The following is a 17,346-nucleotide window of genomic DNA, read 5'->3' as shown; positions in this document are numbered from 1 at the left end:
TGCAACTCAATTCTCAGTAAATTAACCCAATGCCATACACACATGAACATATCCAAGTATTTCTAAATCAGCAAGACCATCCCTAACTCAATGTAAAAACTTCCTGAAAAAACAGAAGCCAAGTCAAAACACAACGACTAAATTAAAGATCACGTATCCTGTTATGATAGGCAGAGCCAATATCAATATGACTGGAGTTTTTTCAAAGCATCTTCACAGAAGAGCAGTCCCCAAGAGAGGACAACTCTAGCATACAAAGTTTTGACAGTGGCTTCATTTTTCGTTAATGAGTAAAAGCTGATAACCCTACTGTAACAATATTCCACCATAGAACATAAAGTATATATAAGTATATACTTATATGATGTTAGTAGATATACTATATATAAGTATATACTTATATATATATAGGTATATACTTATATACATATGTATATATAAGTACAGTATATATATAAGATATACATATATATATACTTATGGAGATATATAATGGAGAGATATATATATAGATATATATATCTCCATTCTCTATTGCTACATGGTTGTCATACAGACCTGAATAAACTGGGTACTCTATATGTACTTATATATATAAGCGATAGAGAATTAAACACTATACATCACCGTGCAACATAATAAAAGTGCATTGCATTCCAATAAATAATTACAGAGTGAGTGCAGGACATAGATATATAAACATATATAAACCTTTTATATATATATATATATATATATATATATAAATTGTCTCCTCACCCCGGATACCCGTATGGGTGGTAAATTCTGCTCTAACTCGGGTCTCCTACCAGAGACCTGGGAGTTTGAGGACTCGCCTCAAGATCTTAGCTGTTCCCAATAGCGCACTTTTCTGCAACTCACCTGAGTTGATTGCTGTTGGTATCTGGGCAAGCCACATTTTATGCGCTGGTGTTATTGCGCCCAGTGCCCCAATGACTACTGGAATTACAGTTGTTCTTACATTCCAGCATTTTTCAATTTCTTCTCCAAGAGGGAGATATTTCTCTAAAAAAAAAATATATATATATATATAAGGTTTATATATCTATGGTGCAGGACAATTACAAAGTAAATAGGAGAATAGCCAGTCACCACTTGATAAGATCGGTCTGGACAGTTAGCTAGAATAGTTTACCAAGGACAGAGAAATAATATATGATTGCACACGTAACCCATAAGTCTTACGTCATAATTCCAAAATGACACAATTACTTTAATTACATACAACTACCACAGTACAAGGCTAAGTCGCATGTTATGACTCTTTATGACTCCCTTGTCCTCTTTTGTTGCGCAAGAATTGTTGACTATGCTCATTCTTCTGAGTATTCTAACAAAAAACTAAAGCATCCATCAATTTACATTCAAAACTTCCTTATCAAAATTTTTTGCAATTTTTTAAAAATATTTTTAAACAAGTTTTGATAATTGATTTTTAAGCTTAGTTTCTATTCGAAATGTTACCATAGCAACATAGCACAACTCACAGCAATTATGGTGGGTAAAACATTTAACAATGTGAAATAAAAGTAAGCCAAGGCAGATGAGGCAAAAGTTATCAATTCATAGGAAAAACTAAAACACTTCTGATGATTTTGGATTCTTAAGCAATTGGGTTTCAGATTCTAATTACATACCCTTCATAATTGCAAAAAATTATAGTTGTTTTCTACTTGATTGAGGTCATCAATGGAGTAATTACATTGTTAAATATTGTTGAAACTGGTGTGTGGAAGATAACTCTAAACTTATGAATATGCATAGGGCTAAAAGAATGCTTAGTATAATAGTAGAGCTGGAACAAAAAACTTATCTTTCAGCCTTTTCCTTCAGAGGGTGGGCTATTCATACAAAGATGTTTCATAGTCAGATATGTATGCTGAATTCAATTATAATGTTTCTACACCTATGTGTTTGCACATTTCTGAGCTAGAGAATTTTTGAAATGGGAGGGGACAACTCCAAGTTTGCTTGAAAAACTTTACATATCAGACAAAGAAAACTATTTTATAATCTCGAAAATTAATAAATGCTTTTATTTGAGATTTGGTGAGTCAACTCTCAGCATTTTTGAATTTCTGCCAAGGATGCAGCAAGTCTGCTTGTTTCACTGTCTTGATCAGTCTGTGAATGAAACCCTAGTCAGAGTGACTAAACATCAATATGCGACAGCCAAACACTATTCAAGCAGATGGTTGATATTGGAAGCAAAGAGCACTCTATGTGAAATTGCTCAAAAAGTGCTAAACATTGAGAACTTTGATGAGAGTTCAGACTTGTTATGTCATTATGCTTGTTATAAAAAGTATTGTAACAAACTTGTTATGGAAAGAGCTGAGAAAAAACATTAGAAGAAACAGAAAGAATGTGATACAGCAGAAGAGGTAAGATTAGATATTTATAACTTTACAAATTTATGATGATTGCTCCATGATGATGGTACTTTGGTGGGGAAAAAAGAAAACATTTTCATTTTTGTCTGCACTTTTTTGGAGCAGCAAAACTAACACTGCGGTTTACATGACGTGTTATAGCCTACAATTTGGACATAAATGTATAGATAAACCACATGTATGATCCTTCCTTGGTTTTTTGCATATGAGTATGAGCACACAAACTACGCTAAATATGGCACGCTGTACTATGCTGAGATGACTAATCTGAAAGTATTGCATAGCAAGGTGTATGAGGCTCTTATGAAGAAGGGGTATTTTATTTATCAATCACGACATCACTGTCTATTCAGCTCTATTGCTTGTGATCAATCTATTGAGCAAACAGGTAGAATAGACTCAGACTAATGGTAGAATCATAGAGTTTATCAGGAAGTCATCGGCCTCTCAACGCTGGACTCTATCTCACCCGAAACAAAGAGCTGTACATACAGACATGAAAAAGATGCTAGTGCTTGGTGATTCGGATAAAGCAAATTATGAAAAGCGTGAAAAGGTATAGAAGGCTGATGAGGAAATGAGGGAATACATGAATAAATCTGTTTGCGTTTCAAACCACCAGGATCTTGAAATAGCAAATGTGATAGGAGAGAAACAGCTTTCGGAATTTGTCCAGAAGAGGTTAAGAACACAAAAAATTGATTTCAATGCATCTATCAAGTCAAACAAGCTCAAAAATTTCACCACATTACCATCAGCTAAGATGAAATCAAAAAAAAGTCCTAGAGTGTTCGCACAGACTGTTTGAGAATTTGTTAGTGGTCAGCCAACAGGGTAACTTGGATTTGAGAAGTGTTATCATTTTCTTTTGACAACATCAGCTGGTACCTGGCTAACCCTGATGGCTCTATATATTGAAGACTGCTATATCGCCTCTGATGGCTACTGTTGAGAAAGATGCTGAGGATCAACCATCAATCTATGTTAACCAGGATCAGCTACCAGTCTTTGACGCTGTTGTGGTTGTTGCTACAGCCGAAATTTAGACCCTGAAAGCTCCTCCAACTTTTGGCATGGTTGCAAGTCAGCTTTTGCAATGGATAGTTAGTATTGAAAGCGTGTATCACACATTTCGTGTGGATTTTGTTTGTGACACATACCCTGATATCAGCATTAATGGCGATGAGAGACAGCGTAGAAGTGTGAAAGGAAGTCAGAAGGTTGCTGTGTTTAGTTCGAACTAATTAGTGCCAAAATGGTCTGAATTTTTTAGCAGATGGCTCAAACAAAACTGCCCTAGTGAAATCTTTGAAGGATACATGGAGCAAGTCAACTGTGAAGCAGAAACTAGTTCTTGTAACAGCTTTTTCTCAAGAATGCCACATGATCAACTATGACCTTGATGGATTAATTGCTATAAGCCAAATAGATAGTTTGGCATCAGACCATGAGGAGGCAGATACGCGCATGTTATCACATATAGCAAAGATAATAGAAGACAAACCCAGCTCAAAAGTTCTAGTTAAGTGCCAGGACACAGATGTTTTCCTAAGCTGTCTATCTCTAGTGGTTGAGCTGCCATCACAAAACTCATTTACTGCTGTGGTAAGAAGCAGTTGAGATATGTAAACAGGCTGTCTGTCTACCGTCCTCACACCCGAACGATGCAAAGCACTGCTCGGGTTTCATGCTCTAAGTGGATGCGACAGTGTAAGCGCATTCTATTCCAAAGGGAAGATAACTTTCTTCAAGCTGCTAAAGAACAATCTTGAATTCTGTAATACACTGAAATCATTGGGAGCAGATTTTGAAGTTGAGGGTACAATAAGAGAATCTATTGAGACATTCATATGCAGATTATATGGTGAAGAGACAAATTCCATCAATGAAGCACGGTATAAGATCTTCTGCTCACCTTCTCGCAATCAAACCTACCACCCACACTAAATGAGTTAAATCTCCATATATCTAGGGCCGCCTATCAGGCCGCGACATAGAGAAGAGCCAAGCAAATCATCATCAATGCCCCATCCCCCAGCAACATGGATGGTTTATGGAAAATGGAGAGCTTAAAGCTAGATAGATGACAAAACAACCAGCACCTCCTAATGTGCTCGCGAACATGTTATGTCAATGCAAAACTGGGTGCCAGTCTCGTCGATGTAAGTGCAAAAATACAGATCTCAAGTGTACGGACATGTGCAGACGCACCTGCTGTAGCAATAGAAATAAAAAGGATGGAGATGAAAGTAGTGATGCTGAAGATTCAGATGACTGTGAATTAGAAGGTTAGTATTCGAGTGGTACTGTAACCAGAGGTGTGCATCATGTTTGATTAGAATACATATGTGTCACACCAAATAAAAGACTGACTAATTGCGATTTCACTTGCATAATAAAGTACGCGGTTCAACATAATAAGCATTAACGATGAATATATGTATACTAAAATGTTATTTATACATGGTCTGAGTCTTTAAAAATACTTTTTATTTTGTTTTGCAGATCTGTAATGATATAGGAGTTGCGGAATAACAAAGACAAACTGTAAAGCTGCCACAATATCAACCAAACTGGGAATACATAATATTACATAATACAATTCTAATATTATAATAATTATTTGAAGAATAAATATTTTAGTGTTATCAGAATTGATTCCAACTTAGGTTATTGCTAATTATTTAGTATTTATATGTCATTTCCATTATCACATTGTCCGTAGAAGCACATAAAACATTACAGACATTTATTTAATTAAAATAATATACTAATTATATTGCTCAAAAATGAACAATCCGAGAGGTGTAGAAACCAGATATTTGAAATCAGCTCAAAATTCTGATCTAGATGCCACTCTTATCACATAGCCCACCTTCAAAGGAATAAATCATTTTTTACGGCCCTCCCGCTCTACTAATAGCCAGCATCCGAGAATGTGTGGTTTTCATGCGTCATAGAATGTGACTATTAGTGGTCAATGATCATTGGCCGGCATGTAGAATAGGTGCTTATCTCAGCAAACTGCATATGTCGTTATTTCCATGGCAGCAGTGTTGTTGTACCCTATACACAATTTCACCAAGCTTCATGTCTATGACTGTACTAATGACGTGTTTTTACAATCATTTTCAACAAACAGATTTCCTGTTTCTAGACTTATAAACATTCCAATCCATCAAGAGAGAAATCTAGCCTAAACAATATGCTAGGTCCAAAACAGATCAACATGTTTGCCAATATATATTTCAACCACCACTTCATTTTGTCCTTTTCTATCTCTAGTTTATAAAATGTCCACAAAAAAACTTTTACAATGATGATAAAATTTACGAATAATTCACCCCCCCCCAATTTGTTAAGCATTTCGAACCTTTTTTGTACTTCGTGAACAATTTCTGATAGAAGAAATGAAAGCCATTAATAGACAAAAGAACATCATATAAAGAGATAACATATTTATTGTGTAAATCTATTAGTAAAATAACACTAATCAATTGTAAGAGCCTTAAGATATAGCATTCTTCCAACGAGTACAAAAAATTTTGAAAAGCTAGATCTGTCCTAGGCCACTTCTGCCAGGCAAAACAATAGCTACATGTATATAAATGCACCAGTAATAATTGGAGTTGTCCCAACATATATTTCAAGTTGGCACGACTCCTATTAGCACAAGAATTCCAGGATACAGTGTAAATAGCTGCAGAGGTAAAATATGAGTATGCATATAAAATAATTGATAAAAAACACGACATAAGCACAATTTTCTTCTCATTGCATAGTAAGACTAGATACTGTGTGTATGACTAAATGGTAACCATCAGTCGATGATCCCAGATACATGTGGAAGCATTACATATTCCCTTCTCGCCTACAAGACAAAATGTTACATACTTTTTAACACAAGCCAGCATAAAGCATAACCATAAAATACCAGTTTTAAAGCTATAGAACATAAATTGTCTCAAAAGGGATGTATGCTTACTAAACTAGATGTATGCTAGCTAAACATGTACAAATCATATTCATTTGGCAAATGTTGAATATCTAATAAGGTGAAAATTTTGCAACAAGATCTCAGTGACTACGTGACAGCCTTAACAGACTGTAAGTTCACTACAGCCATAATTTTAAAAAGAATAACTTGACCGTGCTGCTCTTGCTGTAAGAAAAAAAAAACGATAACTTTTGATTTGATTTTTCTATTTATCTATTATTTTAACTATGATTATTTTTTATGATTGATATAATAATCATAATGCATATTATACAAAATAATAATATAACTGCCTTTAGAATAAATGATGTAACTAATATAATTTGTAGAAAATTCCAAATGATAACCGAGATTGATGATTGATTTAATTGATTCCATTTATTAGCTATAGTTAAAAAAATCTGAACAGCGCTAAAGATGAGTCTGAATAGGGAAGCTAAGTAGGAGAACAACAAAACTGAGCTGAACTAGCAAGATAGCGAAATTTTGCGAAATAATAGATGCGTGTAATTATTTCATGCTAAAACTAATCTACACGTCAGAGGGACTGGTTCGAATTCTCAGAGAAATGATTGTTAGGCCCAATTTGATTGTTCTATACTTCCAGGGATTAAACCAATTAAAACGCCGTGATTGTTATAGGAGAGCGCATTAGCTGGCTTAATTGACCATTGACACACAAGTCGATTTCATACGTCATATATTGATGATTACCAAAACACTTATGTTTTTTGGTAGACCTGTGTTTGGCTGGCTATATCTCAGCTTCTGGTTGGTCAATCTCCTTGATTCTTTTTTTAGAACATCAGTCAACACCTCAAGATAAATAATGAAGCATAATAATATTATGCTTTCTTTATTCTTTAAGATATAAGACAAGATAACTGAACACTTGCCACAAACATGTTCAGTGTGTGCTAAAAATGTTTTAATTCGATTCATTCATCGGCCATTGATAGAGTGATTGCCATGTCGATCATATATATTAGAAGCGACGTGTATGTAGCAAATTACCCAAAGACAAAATGAATGCTTATCGCGTACCCATGTCTACGACATATTTCTAGGTATTTTGTCACGTTTACAGGGTACTCGCAGCAAGCACCCTTACTTGACCAATTAGCTAGAAAAGTGGCAATCAAAATGCATAACAGATACATAGAATGATTGATATGAAGACGTGCCAATAAAAGCGAAAACATCTTTGGAGTGAAGAGAGGAAACTGTTCGGCTAACAGGATGCAGAAAAGACTCCAAGAAGAAAAGCAAGCCACTCTTCACGGCTATACACAATATTGTCATAAACCATGTGGAGCTTATAGTGTAAACAATAGGTGATTGATGTCAGGCATCTACACAGATAGGCGCTAAGAACTAACTTACAAAACCAACAAATATCCGACATCTATGATAGTATGACGACATCTATGACAGTATGACGACATCTATGACAGTATGACGACATCTATGATAGTATGACGACATCTATGACAGTATGACGACATCTATGACAGTATGACGACATCTCTGATAGTATGACGACATCTCTGACAGTATGACGACATCTATGACAGTATGACGACATCTATGACAGTATGACGACATCTATGACAGTATGACGACATCTATGATAGTATGACGACATCTATGATAGTATGACGACATCTATGATAGTATGACGACATCTCTGATAGTATGACGACATCTATGACAGTATGACGACATCTATGACAGTATGACGACATCTATGATAGTATGACGACATCTATGATAGTATGACGACATCTATGATAGTATGACGACATCTATGACAGTATGACGACATCTATGACAGTATGACGACATCTATGATAGTATGACGACATCTATGACAGTATGACGACATCTATGACAGTATGACGACATCTCTGATAGTATGACGATACTGTGAAACAGAAACACTTGAAGCCTAGTTAATAGTAAGAAAAGTTAATAATGAGGTCTAGAATAGACAGGCGGGCTTAAGAAAGCGATGCGGATGTCAGAGATAATCTTTACCATAAAAGATTTACGGTATTTAAATATTACCGACTATAGAAAGATTTAAATAAACCTTTCTATAGTCGTTTTATTTTTAATTTATTTGTCTTGCATGAAACATTTTCTTCATGATATGAAGTTGAAAAGTTGTTTGACAGAGTTTGAAAACCTTTACAGTTGTTTTTCAACTGTGATACGGATTTTTCTCTATTATTTTCTCAATTTAATTAATTAATTAAGTAATTAAATTAAAATTAATTAATTATTTTCTCGATTCTCTGATTTTAGCTTGATGGGTTAGCTTGTCGCTTTGTGTATGGAAGGTTCTGAGATCAAATCTTCTGCGATACGGATTTTTCTCGATTATTTTCTCTCTAATTTATTTCAATTACACAAAACACTTTTCTGATGATATGAAGTTTGAAAGTTAGAATGGCAAATGTTGTTATATGTTAAATACAAATCAATTTTCTGTCCAAAGAATTTTTTATTACCTGGGCAATGCCGGGTTGTACAACTAGGCTCTACTAAAATAAGAGCTGTGTCCATCTATCAGCCACTGTTGGAGTTTGGAAAAAAGATTGCATCATATAGGATTCAAACTCCTGATTTTCAGCCCGACAGACCGATGTTCTAACAATTGCACCGACCGATCACTTCCAGGCTTTTTCAGAATAACTGAACGAGCCGTTATTGTACCTAATGATCTATCAAGGCACACTAGACTGTCAAAAGTATTAGTAATTACACAGAGAATACAATGATAGCTGCATGTTGATAGTAAATGTAAAGCTGAAGGTTGATTTGTTGTACAAATCTGAAAAAGCTGAAAAAAGGTTTTCATTTGAAAAAACATTATTATTATAAAAACACCCAAGCGTGAAACATTACAAAAACCAACACGTGAAGAATTTCACATATTTGACTGCATTAACAATACTAAAACCTTCAATTTTTTAAACTATTTACCTATTATTACTATATTAACTATTTAAACCTATTTGTAAATTTAACAATTAAATTTATTTAATTTTAATTTTTCACTAACCAAGTTTAAGTGTTGTGTAAGCAGCAGTGAAAATAGCAAGTTGCTTTAACAGTGATCGTGCGATTAAAGTTTTCATTTATTTAAAAAAATCTGTACTGGTATGGTGGAGCCAGCAACATTTTTAGAAGTATTGCACTAAAGACACTTACATATTCCCTACACGTACTCCAGAGGTGAGTGCGACAAAATGTTGAAGAAACGTCTATTGTAGAACAGGTAATAAATAATAAATAAATAATTGTTTAGTCTAACACGATGTAACCCCTCAAACTTAAAATTATCTTCTGCCAGTTTCAGTGTATCGTCAGAAGTTCCGCAAAATGTGTAAACTACGCCGTCATACTTCCATCCTCAGAATATTAATTATATATAAAGTTCCTCAACAGTTTGGATGGCAAGAAATTCCTGAAGTTCTTTCTACTGTATTTCTATTGCTGTATTTGGAGGCCAGCGATGAACAGCAAGAATGAATTTAGAAATAAGAGATTCAATAAACTGAAGATAGGGTATCTTACAGTGTACAATAAATAGTTCTGATTGAAACCAGATGCCTCCACATATCACTCTAGTAGAATACTAGTGTGTCACTAATTAGAAAAATCTGAGACACAGTTAAATTTTAAGCGAGTTGATATACATGTAGACAAATATTATTGTCACGATTATGCAATACGAGTCAGTGGGCCTTAAAGTTGGTTCACACTATATCGTTCTATCTCGGCGCTATACTTCTGTGATCGTTGATGATAACAATGTTTACACTATCATAAACCCATCCACATTTGCATCAGGAGATACTCCGGGATGTAGTGTTCTTATTTTTCTTTTGAAAATTTCGCGAAAAAACCTCTTTGTTTTTGTGTGATTAAATCAAATACTAGTCCCGCAGCAACTATCATAAACGAAAATAAATAAATCACACTATTTGGGAATTAATATCGCCGAGATGGTTCACGGTGCGAAGGCGATCGTCGATGCTCGGCTGAATATCATTAATGAATGTTATGGGGTTACTACACTCGTCGCTGCAGGTGGGGGTACAACGCCGCCATAAACATAAAATCTATAAATCAGCCCACCTGGCAACAGCGACAGCCGGTTCTGCAGGCATTTCCTGAGCAGCCTGCTCATTCTCTTGCTGCCTCTGCAACAGCGTCACCAGGGCCTCTTCCATCTGTCTAACCTCGACGGCTTTCTTGGTCACATACTGCTGATAGGCTATCTTTATGTTTCCTGTAATCGAATGCCTAGCAACAAAAAACATCATGTAAATTTATAAACTTGAAACATTACAGCAGCACACGAAGAACTTCACATATTGGGCTGCACTAATAGTATTAAAACACTTAAATTTTGAAATTTAAATTTACTTCTATCATATTTTAAATTCTCATGTTCTTCAATACTTTGGCTGTAGAAATCACAAAATTTCAGGATTGCTAGCAATGCACCACGGGGAGTAATTTAAAATCCAACAGAAGACAACCCTTTATACGCAGCTAATGTTGTGTAACAATCATGGCAATAACGGGCTGGTGTATGGAGGTTAGTGAGTTTAGTAAGGCCACAATTTTTATCAATTTTTCAAGCTACTAAAAAGAAGACAATTCCTCATCTGTCACTATATAGCACAAGCTAGCATTTTACATGTGAACTACTCTTTTATCGCCTGCCAGTGTCGAGCTGAATTAAGTTCAATCAGTGCTTTTCATCTCAGCTGAGAAAATTTTGTGTTGCTCAGTTTTACCAATGATATACAGGGGGGGGGGCTGTATATCCTTGGTTTTACATAACAGTTCCTTTGTACCTAATCTATTATGTATTATGATAATTATATTATGATTATTATACATGTCTTGTCATTGTTTAGATACAGGTGGCGTGACTAACTAAAGTACATTCCAAAAGGCTCAGATTTTAACTGAAGCACCCGATGTTTGCAATAAAATGTGGGATTATCTCAAACAGGAAAGCATTCTCAGTGAATAAACCCAAGCAGAGAGATTTAAAATAACTTATGACAATATATAAATCATCTACTTAAACTTCTCAGATATCCAGCCCAAAAAAACAACATAATTACTGTTATTTCCTTATCTACTTGTAAACAGCAGAAAAGGTAGACCGATAAAGCTGCTCTGTTTCGGCTCTAAGTACTAGACCGCATCCTAAAAATATGTCAGCAAATGTCGACAAAATATCCTTAAGTCGTCCGTGTAGTCGGCATGCAAACTAAAAAAAGCGAGTACGGAAAGTTAGTTATTAAAACTCTAAATAACTTTGAAGGCTTGACATGTAAATTTAGACTGAAATAACTTTATACCATATTTTAATATTACATGCCAAAACAGGAAATGCCAGATCTTTTTAAATAAATCTGTGACTTGAGATATTTTCTACAAACTCGCTATTGATCACAGTATTGATCAATATTACCAATAAACAACAATAAGTAAATAATAAAAAATATTACTAATAAATACTACTGATCAGTACTGATCAATAGTATATCAGTCTAACACACTAATAGATATAATTTTCTCACTCAGGAATATCTGATGAATTCTGATCACAGTGAATTACTTTTATCCATAACTGATAAACTGGATGAGATTTTTTGTTTGTTTTAGTATATAAGCAGTGTGTGTAATAATTACCATTTATGCAAATAGGAATTTTTACACAAAAAACTTAAGTTAAAAGAAATGTGACAAATGAAAATTAAATACTTTTGTTCGCAGCCATCACACAAAAAAATTTCATTTACACATATTTTTACTCAAATACTAAAAATATATTATACTTATTGTAATAAAAGAAACAATCAAAGATGCAACACAAACGCTCAGGATTGATATTCTGTTTAACCAGCAGTTTGGAAATCACAAAATTTGATAAATTGGCATTCAATGGTATAAAAAACTAAATACCTAAAAGCTAATTGTTCGAGAAAGGCTGATTATACCATCAGCGTACAAGTAAAGAGATGTAGAGCCTCGACAACCTGGTACTTGTAGAGGTATACAAACGGCTCAAATCTCAGTAGGAAGTGAAGGATAACAAAGAGACACTCAGCTCAGTCATTTCGACAAAAGTAACGCCAACCGCATGTTGGTATTAAGTGGAACAAAGTCGGCACTTTTTGTATTCCTCTCAGCTTTTAATCCTTATTAATCCTTTATTATTATTATTATTATTAATCCATATTAGTATATTGAGATAGCACTGCTGTATCACAGGTAACCAGTGAAATATGGTATACATGTTGACACACCAGGTTAGTATATTGAGATAGCACTGCTGTATCACAGGTAACCAGTGTAATATGGTATACATGTTGACACACGAGGTTAGTATATTGAAATAGCACTGCTGTATCATAGGTAATTGTGTAATATGGAATACATGTTGACACACCAGGGCATTAAAATTGTGGTAAAAAACTATGATTGCAGCTAGTCAGGGCAGAACTATAGATGAAATACAAGCAATGATCATAAAGAGCGTTCTGCACTTCGCTCGACTGCTTGTTTGTTAGTTTGGTGTAACCCAATATTGCTGAGCATGATAGCAAGATGCCACCAATTTTTATTAGAATAGAAGTATAAGCATTTGGCCTTTGCACGATGTCTGTGTACAAGTTTTATGATTTAAAAGTTGACTCGCAACAAAATTCACATTACAGTTATTTGATATGAAAAGATTCACCATGTCTTACTCTGTTATGTTGTAGATGTAAAACGTGTGGGAATGTGATTACAAGCTCTTGAAAGCTCAAAAACGAACATGTTAATTGCAGCCATCGCGAAAATGCCGTAGATTGGAATCCATTTCTAAAACAGCTAAAATGGACCGTAGTTGAACACGATGGCTTCTGTTTACACTTTCATGCAACCTCATTCGTCAAAATATTTTCACAAACATACTTCACGCATTCAATAAAACCATGTAACATCATCATCATTGTAACGCTGTCACTTTGAGCACCGATATCTTAAAACCTACCGTAAAAATTTGTTTAATTTTTCAACCTTAGCTCGAAGGAGCACATATAATCCTCTGATAAACATGACGAGCCTGTTGGTCACCTGTGATAGTCGAAAAATGCTGCAGAAATTGTTTGCGCCATTTGGCAGGAAGTATGGGTCACATGATCAGATTACGACTAGATGATTAGACCAGGCTGAAACGCAACTGTAAAGTTGCAAGTATCTCTATTTGATACGGGCTTTCCGGTAGAACCCGAAGTGTTTGTCATCAACTAGTTCTACGAGACGTTTTATATTGAGCCTTTTATTGGCCTTTAATTTCACGTGATAACATCACGTGTCACAACAATAATCACAATGTTTGAGTACGTCGTCGGAATAAAGAGATTCCAAACTAGGGCGTTTTCATGATGGCAGTGATTAACTGTTCGTTTTTTTAGCTTTTAAGAGCTTGTAAACACATTTCCAAATATTTTGCACCTACATGAACAACACAACAGAGTAAGACATGGTGAAGTTTTTGATACCAAATAACTGTAATGTGAATTTTGTTGCAAGTAAACTTTTAATGTAAAATAAAACGAACGAACGAACTTGTGAGGTTCAAGGGCAAAATAAAAAAAGCGGAAACTCTTAGAGATTTGTTCACTTGAATGAAAGCAAACCATGTGTTTTAGTTAATATCAGTTTGCCAGAACAAAAATTTTCCTCCCCTGACAGTCTAACTGTACAGGGCCTAAGCTCCATAAAGCAACAGCGAAGTGAGATGCTAAACCTCGCGTTCATGCAGAACTGAGAGCAGTCAATCGCTAGAAGGAGAAGCACAGATAGCTTTGATCAGCTTACAGCAAACGTACAAGCTTTTATAGTTCAAGAAAATAGCAGAATCAACGGCAGTATATGAGAGTGTGGTGGCTAGCAAAATCACAGCTACAGACGCAGTGTCATATACAAGAATACAAAATGAGTAGTTGCAAGAGAGGCAAATATCCTTTAGGAATTAACTCAAACGACAACTCACATAGTACAGTTGCTATGGTACACAGTGAATAGCGCTTGAGTTGAAAATAAGATTCTCTCAGCTTCATTCAACCGCAGTTACCTCACCCCAATAGTATCACAGTAGTGGAAAGTTTTTTTATAGATTTCTGTAGCAGGTTTTAAGAAACCGTTTAACTATTATATCAAAACCACATGATTTCATTGTACGCATACTGAAGAGAAGGTAGGACAACAGTACCAGATAAATCAGCTGGTAGAACTTCAAAGTTGCACCATAATTTGGTTTTGCTAGTGAACTACTCAAGTAGCTTTAAAGCTATGATTTATGATCAACCCTGACTGCCATCAGTATCGCTTACTATTTTCTGTTCAATTAGTTTAGCTTGGGTTACAATATTGCTCTATCAAAACCACAACCATTTAAGCTAAAAAAACCAAAATTGTAATGCATATATGCATAACAACTTTTTAAAACATCCACCAGGACAAGGAGTGGCACTATGCTCTTTTCAAATCACAAGGTGAAAGTATAAGAGACTAAGAACACACCATGACAATAGCCAGATCAGCAGCTAAAAGAGAACCAACACCCTTAGCAGCAAATAAAAATATATACCATCAAAGTTTCTCATCTCCTACCAATAGTGATATGAGAGGCATACCAGCCAACCTAAATCCATTCCTCAATAGGACTACGATGATACACAAAGACACTTAACAGAAACCTAACAATGACGTAAATATAGCATTTTCTTAATTTTATGCCATGAATACCGTAAAGGTTTCACCTCACTTCAGATAACAAACCGAGACTAATACTTTTAAAACAAAAGGACTTTCGTGTGAAGCGCGTCATCTATACACTCTAATATTATTAGGTGTTCCAAACGTGTTAGTATCAATGAAAAAAGAAGATTCCCTCTTTAAATTGTATACACACACCTCTGCTAGAAATAAACATGCTTACTTCATTCGAAGATGGTATTCATAAGCGGGTTGTTTGTTAGCACTCGCTCGTTGTGATCTTTGTTGCAGATCCCTCAATTTATTTTCTACAAGTTGGAGTTGAGATATTGTACGTGCCAGCTTTAATTGATGCTCTCCAAGCTTTTCCCGCAGAACCTCGGCTTCCATTCTTTCAATATTCATTTTGTTAAAATTATGTTCTTACCACCTCTCTAAACATTAGGTGATCCGAAAAACCCACAATCGCAATAGTTAAAATCAAAGTTATCGTTTTGGTAAGAACTCGTCAACAGACTACTCGTCGGCAAATATCTGGCGTCGAAACGCTAAAATTACGGCAATGGAGTCGCCTACAGAGACAAGCAACTCGATAAACTTGAATTTTGTGTCGTGAGTAGGCAACTACGCAGCTCGCCAGTATAAGGTTTAAATGATTTGAATTAATATTTTTGCATTTGAATTGAAAGGTTTGTGAATTCACTCTTCTATGTTTTTAGTTTTTAATAGAGCTACCAAATTTATGATGTAAGATGTAGTAAGTATGAAATTCAGTTACTCATGAAGTTCAATTACTCCTTCTGACTATATTTGAAAAAAAACATTTAAGCAATAACCTACAGCAATTTAGCTATAACCTAGCTAAAGCATAGCAATAGTTTAGCAAAAGCATATTAGAAGTTTAGCTATACTCTAACCATCGTTTAGCTATTCCCTAACCATAGTCTAGTTATATTCTAACAATAGTCTAGCTATATCCTAACAAATATAGTCTAGCTATATTCTAACAATAGTCTAGCTGTATTCTAACAATAGTCTAGTTATATTCTAGCAATAATTTAGCAATGGTCTGGTACTATTTTAGAATCAGTTTAACAATAGTTAGTGCAATTTACAAACATAAAGAGAATAACAAAAATTATTAAAGAAATATGTGTAGTGCCCAGGATTAATTGTGCAATGTTCTTCAAAGCCGAGCTTTAAGAAAGCTGACAAACGGAACAGGTGCTCATACACTCCCCTTTGTTGACTCACTCTATCAACATTCAGAAATAAAAATATGCCTTTCGCTCTGCTTCCAATATACAATTAAGTTCATTTTTTTATACTTTAAAAACCAATAGTCTAAACAATTCTAGGCACGATTGCTGAGATCTACCAGATTGGTTGGGATCTGCACTGTTAAGTTAAAGGAACGTAACACCTTGAGTTGAAGAAACTGACTATGTTGGACTGAAAGAACCTACCATCTTAGGTTAAAGCAGGGGTTTCCAACCAGGGAGGAATTCCCTCCGAGGGGGAATTTTGAATATACAAGGGGGGAACAAAGAGGTGTCTGATTTGTTAAATTTATAATTTATGTCCTGTAGTGCCGTGTGAGTTTGGGTTTCATCATTTAACATTTTGGTTTTATCTATAACACTAGTTGCTAATAATAAGCCACTAATCAGAACCCAGATATATGTAAACACATCCATCCCGATTTTTATTGGATAGTAAGTTAGCCTAGTCATAAACCAATTCACCGCCATGCCAAAGATCATGTGTTGTTGTGTGGTAGCCTATGTGTGCTGTATAAAATTAATAATATGTTGTTATATTTTTAGATACGGTACATACAATAAAATAGGATTATAATTTGTAGAGGCTGTTTTTAGTCAAGTGAGTTAAAAGTGTGTGGGAATCAAAGTTATCAAAAGACATAAGGAGGAAACTGAATAAAAAGGTTGGGAACCCCGATATTAAAGGAACCTATAAGAATTCACACTGTATCTATTGTCATTCTGGTCCACAGGCTAACAGTCAAACTGAAAGATCGATCATGCTTTGAAATGAGTGAAAGATGAGGTATGTGCAATTTGTGAATATGGAGGCTTCTTTTTGCGGATTACTTGTTAACTATTTAGCGGAAAC

General features: G+C 34.9%; 1 protein-coding gene across 1 annotated transcript; it reads right to left on the bottom strand.

The window, feature by feature from the left end:
- Positions 1-5,857: 5,857 nt before the first annotated feature.
- LOC137397947 (uncharacterized) lies at positions 5,858-15,709 on the bottom strand. The gene is made up of 3 exons (XM_068084042.1): positions 15,437-15,709; positions 10,558-10,725; positions 5,858-6,285 (listed from the first exon to the last, which is right to left on the bottom strand). Exons 1-3 carry the CDS (start codon positions 15,616-15,618, stop codon positions 6,267-6,269), a joined length of 369 nt encoding a protein of 122 aa, XP_067940143.1. The 5' UTR covers positions 15,619-15,709; the 3' UTR covers positions 5,858-6,266.
- Between the last annotated feature and the right edge of the window lie 1,637 nt (positions 15,710-17,346).

Source organism: Watersipora subatra, chromosome 6 (assembly GCF_963576615.1).
Source record: "Watersipora subatra chromosome 6, tzWatSuba1.1, whole genome shotgun sequence".
NCBI classification, from domain to species: Eukaryota; Metazoa; Bryozoa; class Gymnolaemata; order Cheilostomatida; family Watersiporidae; genus Watersipora; species Watersipora subatra.
This window is presented reverse-complemented; position numbering and strand designations above follow the sequence as displayed.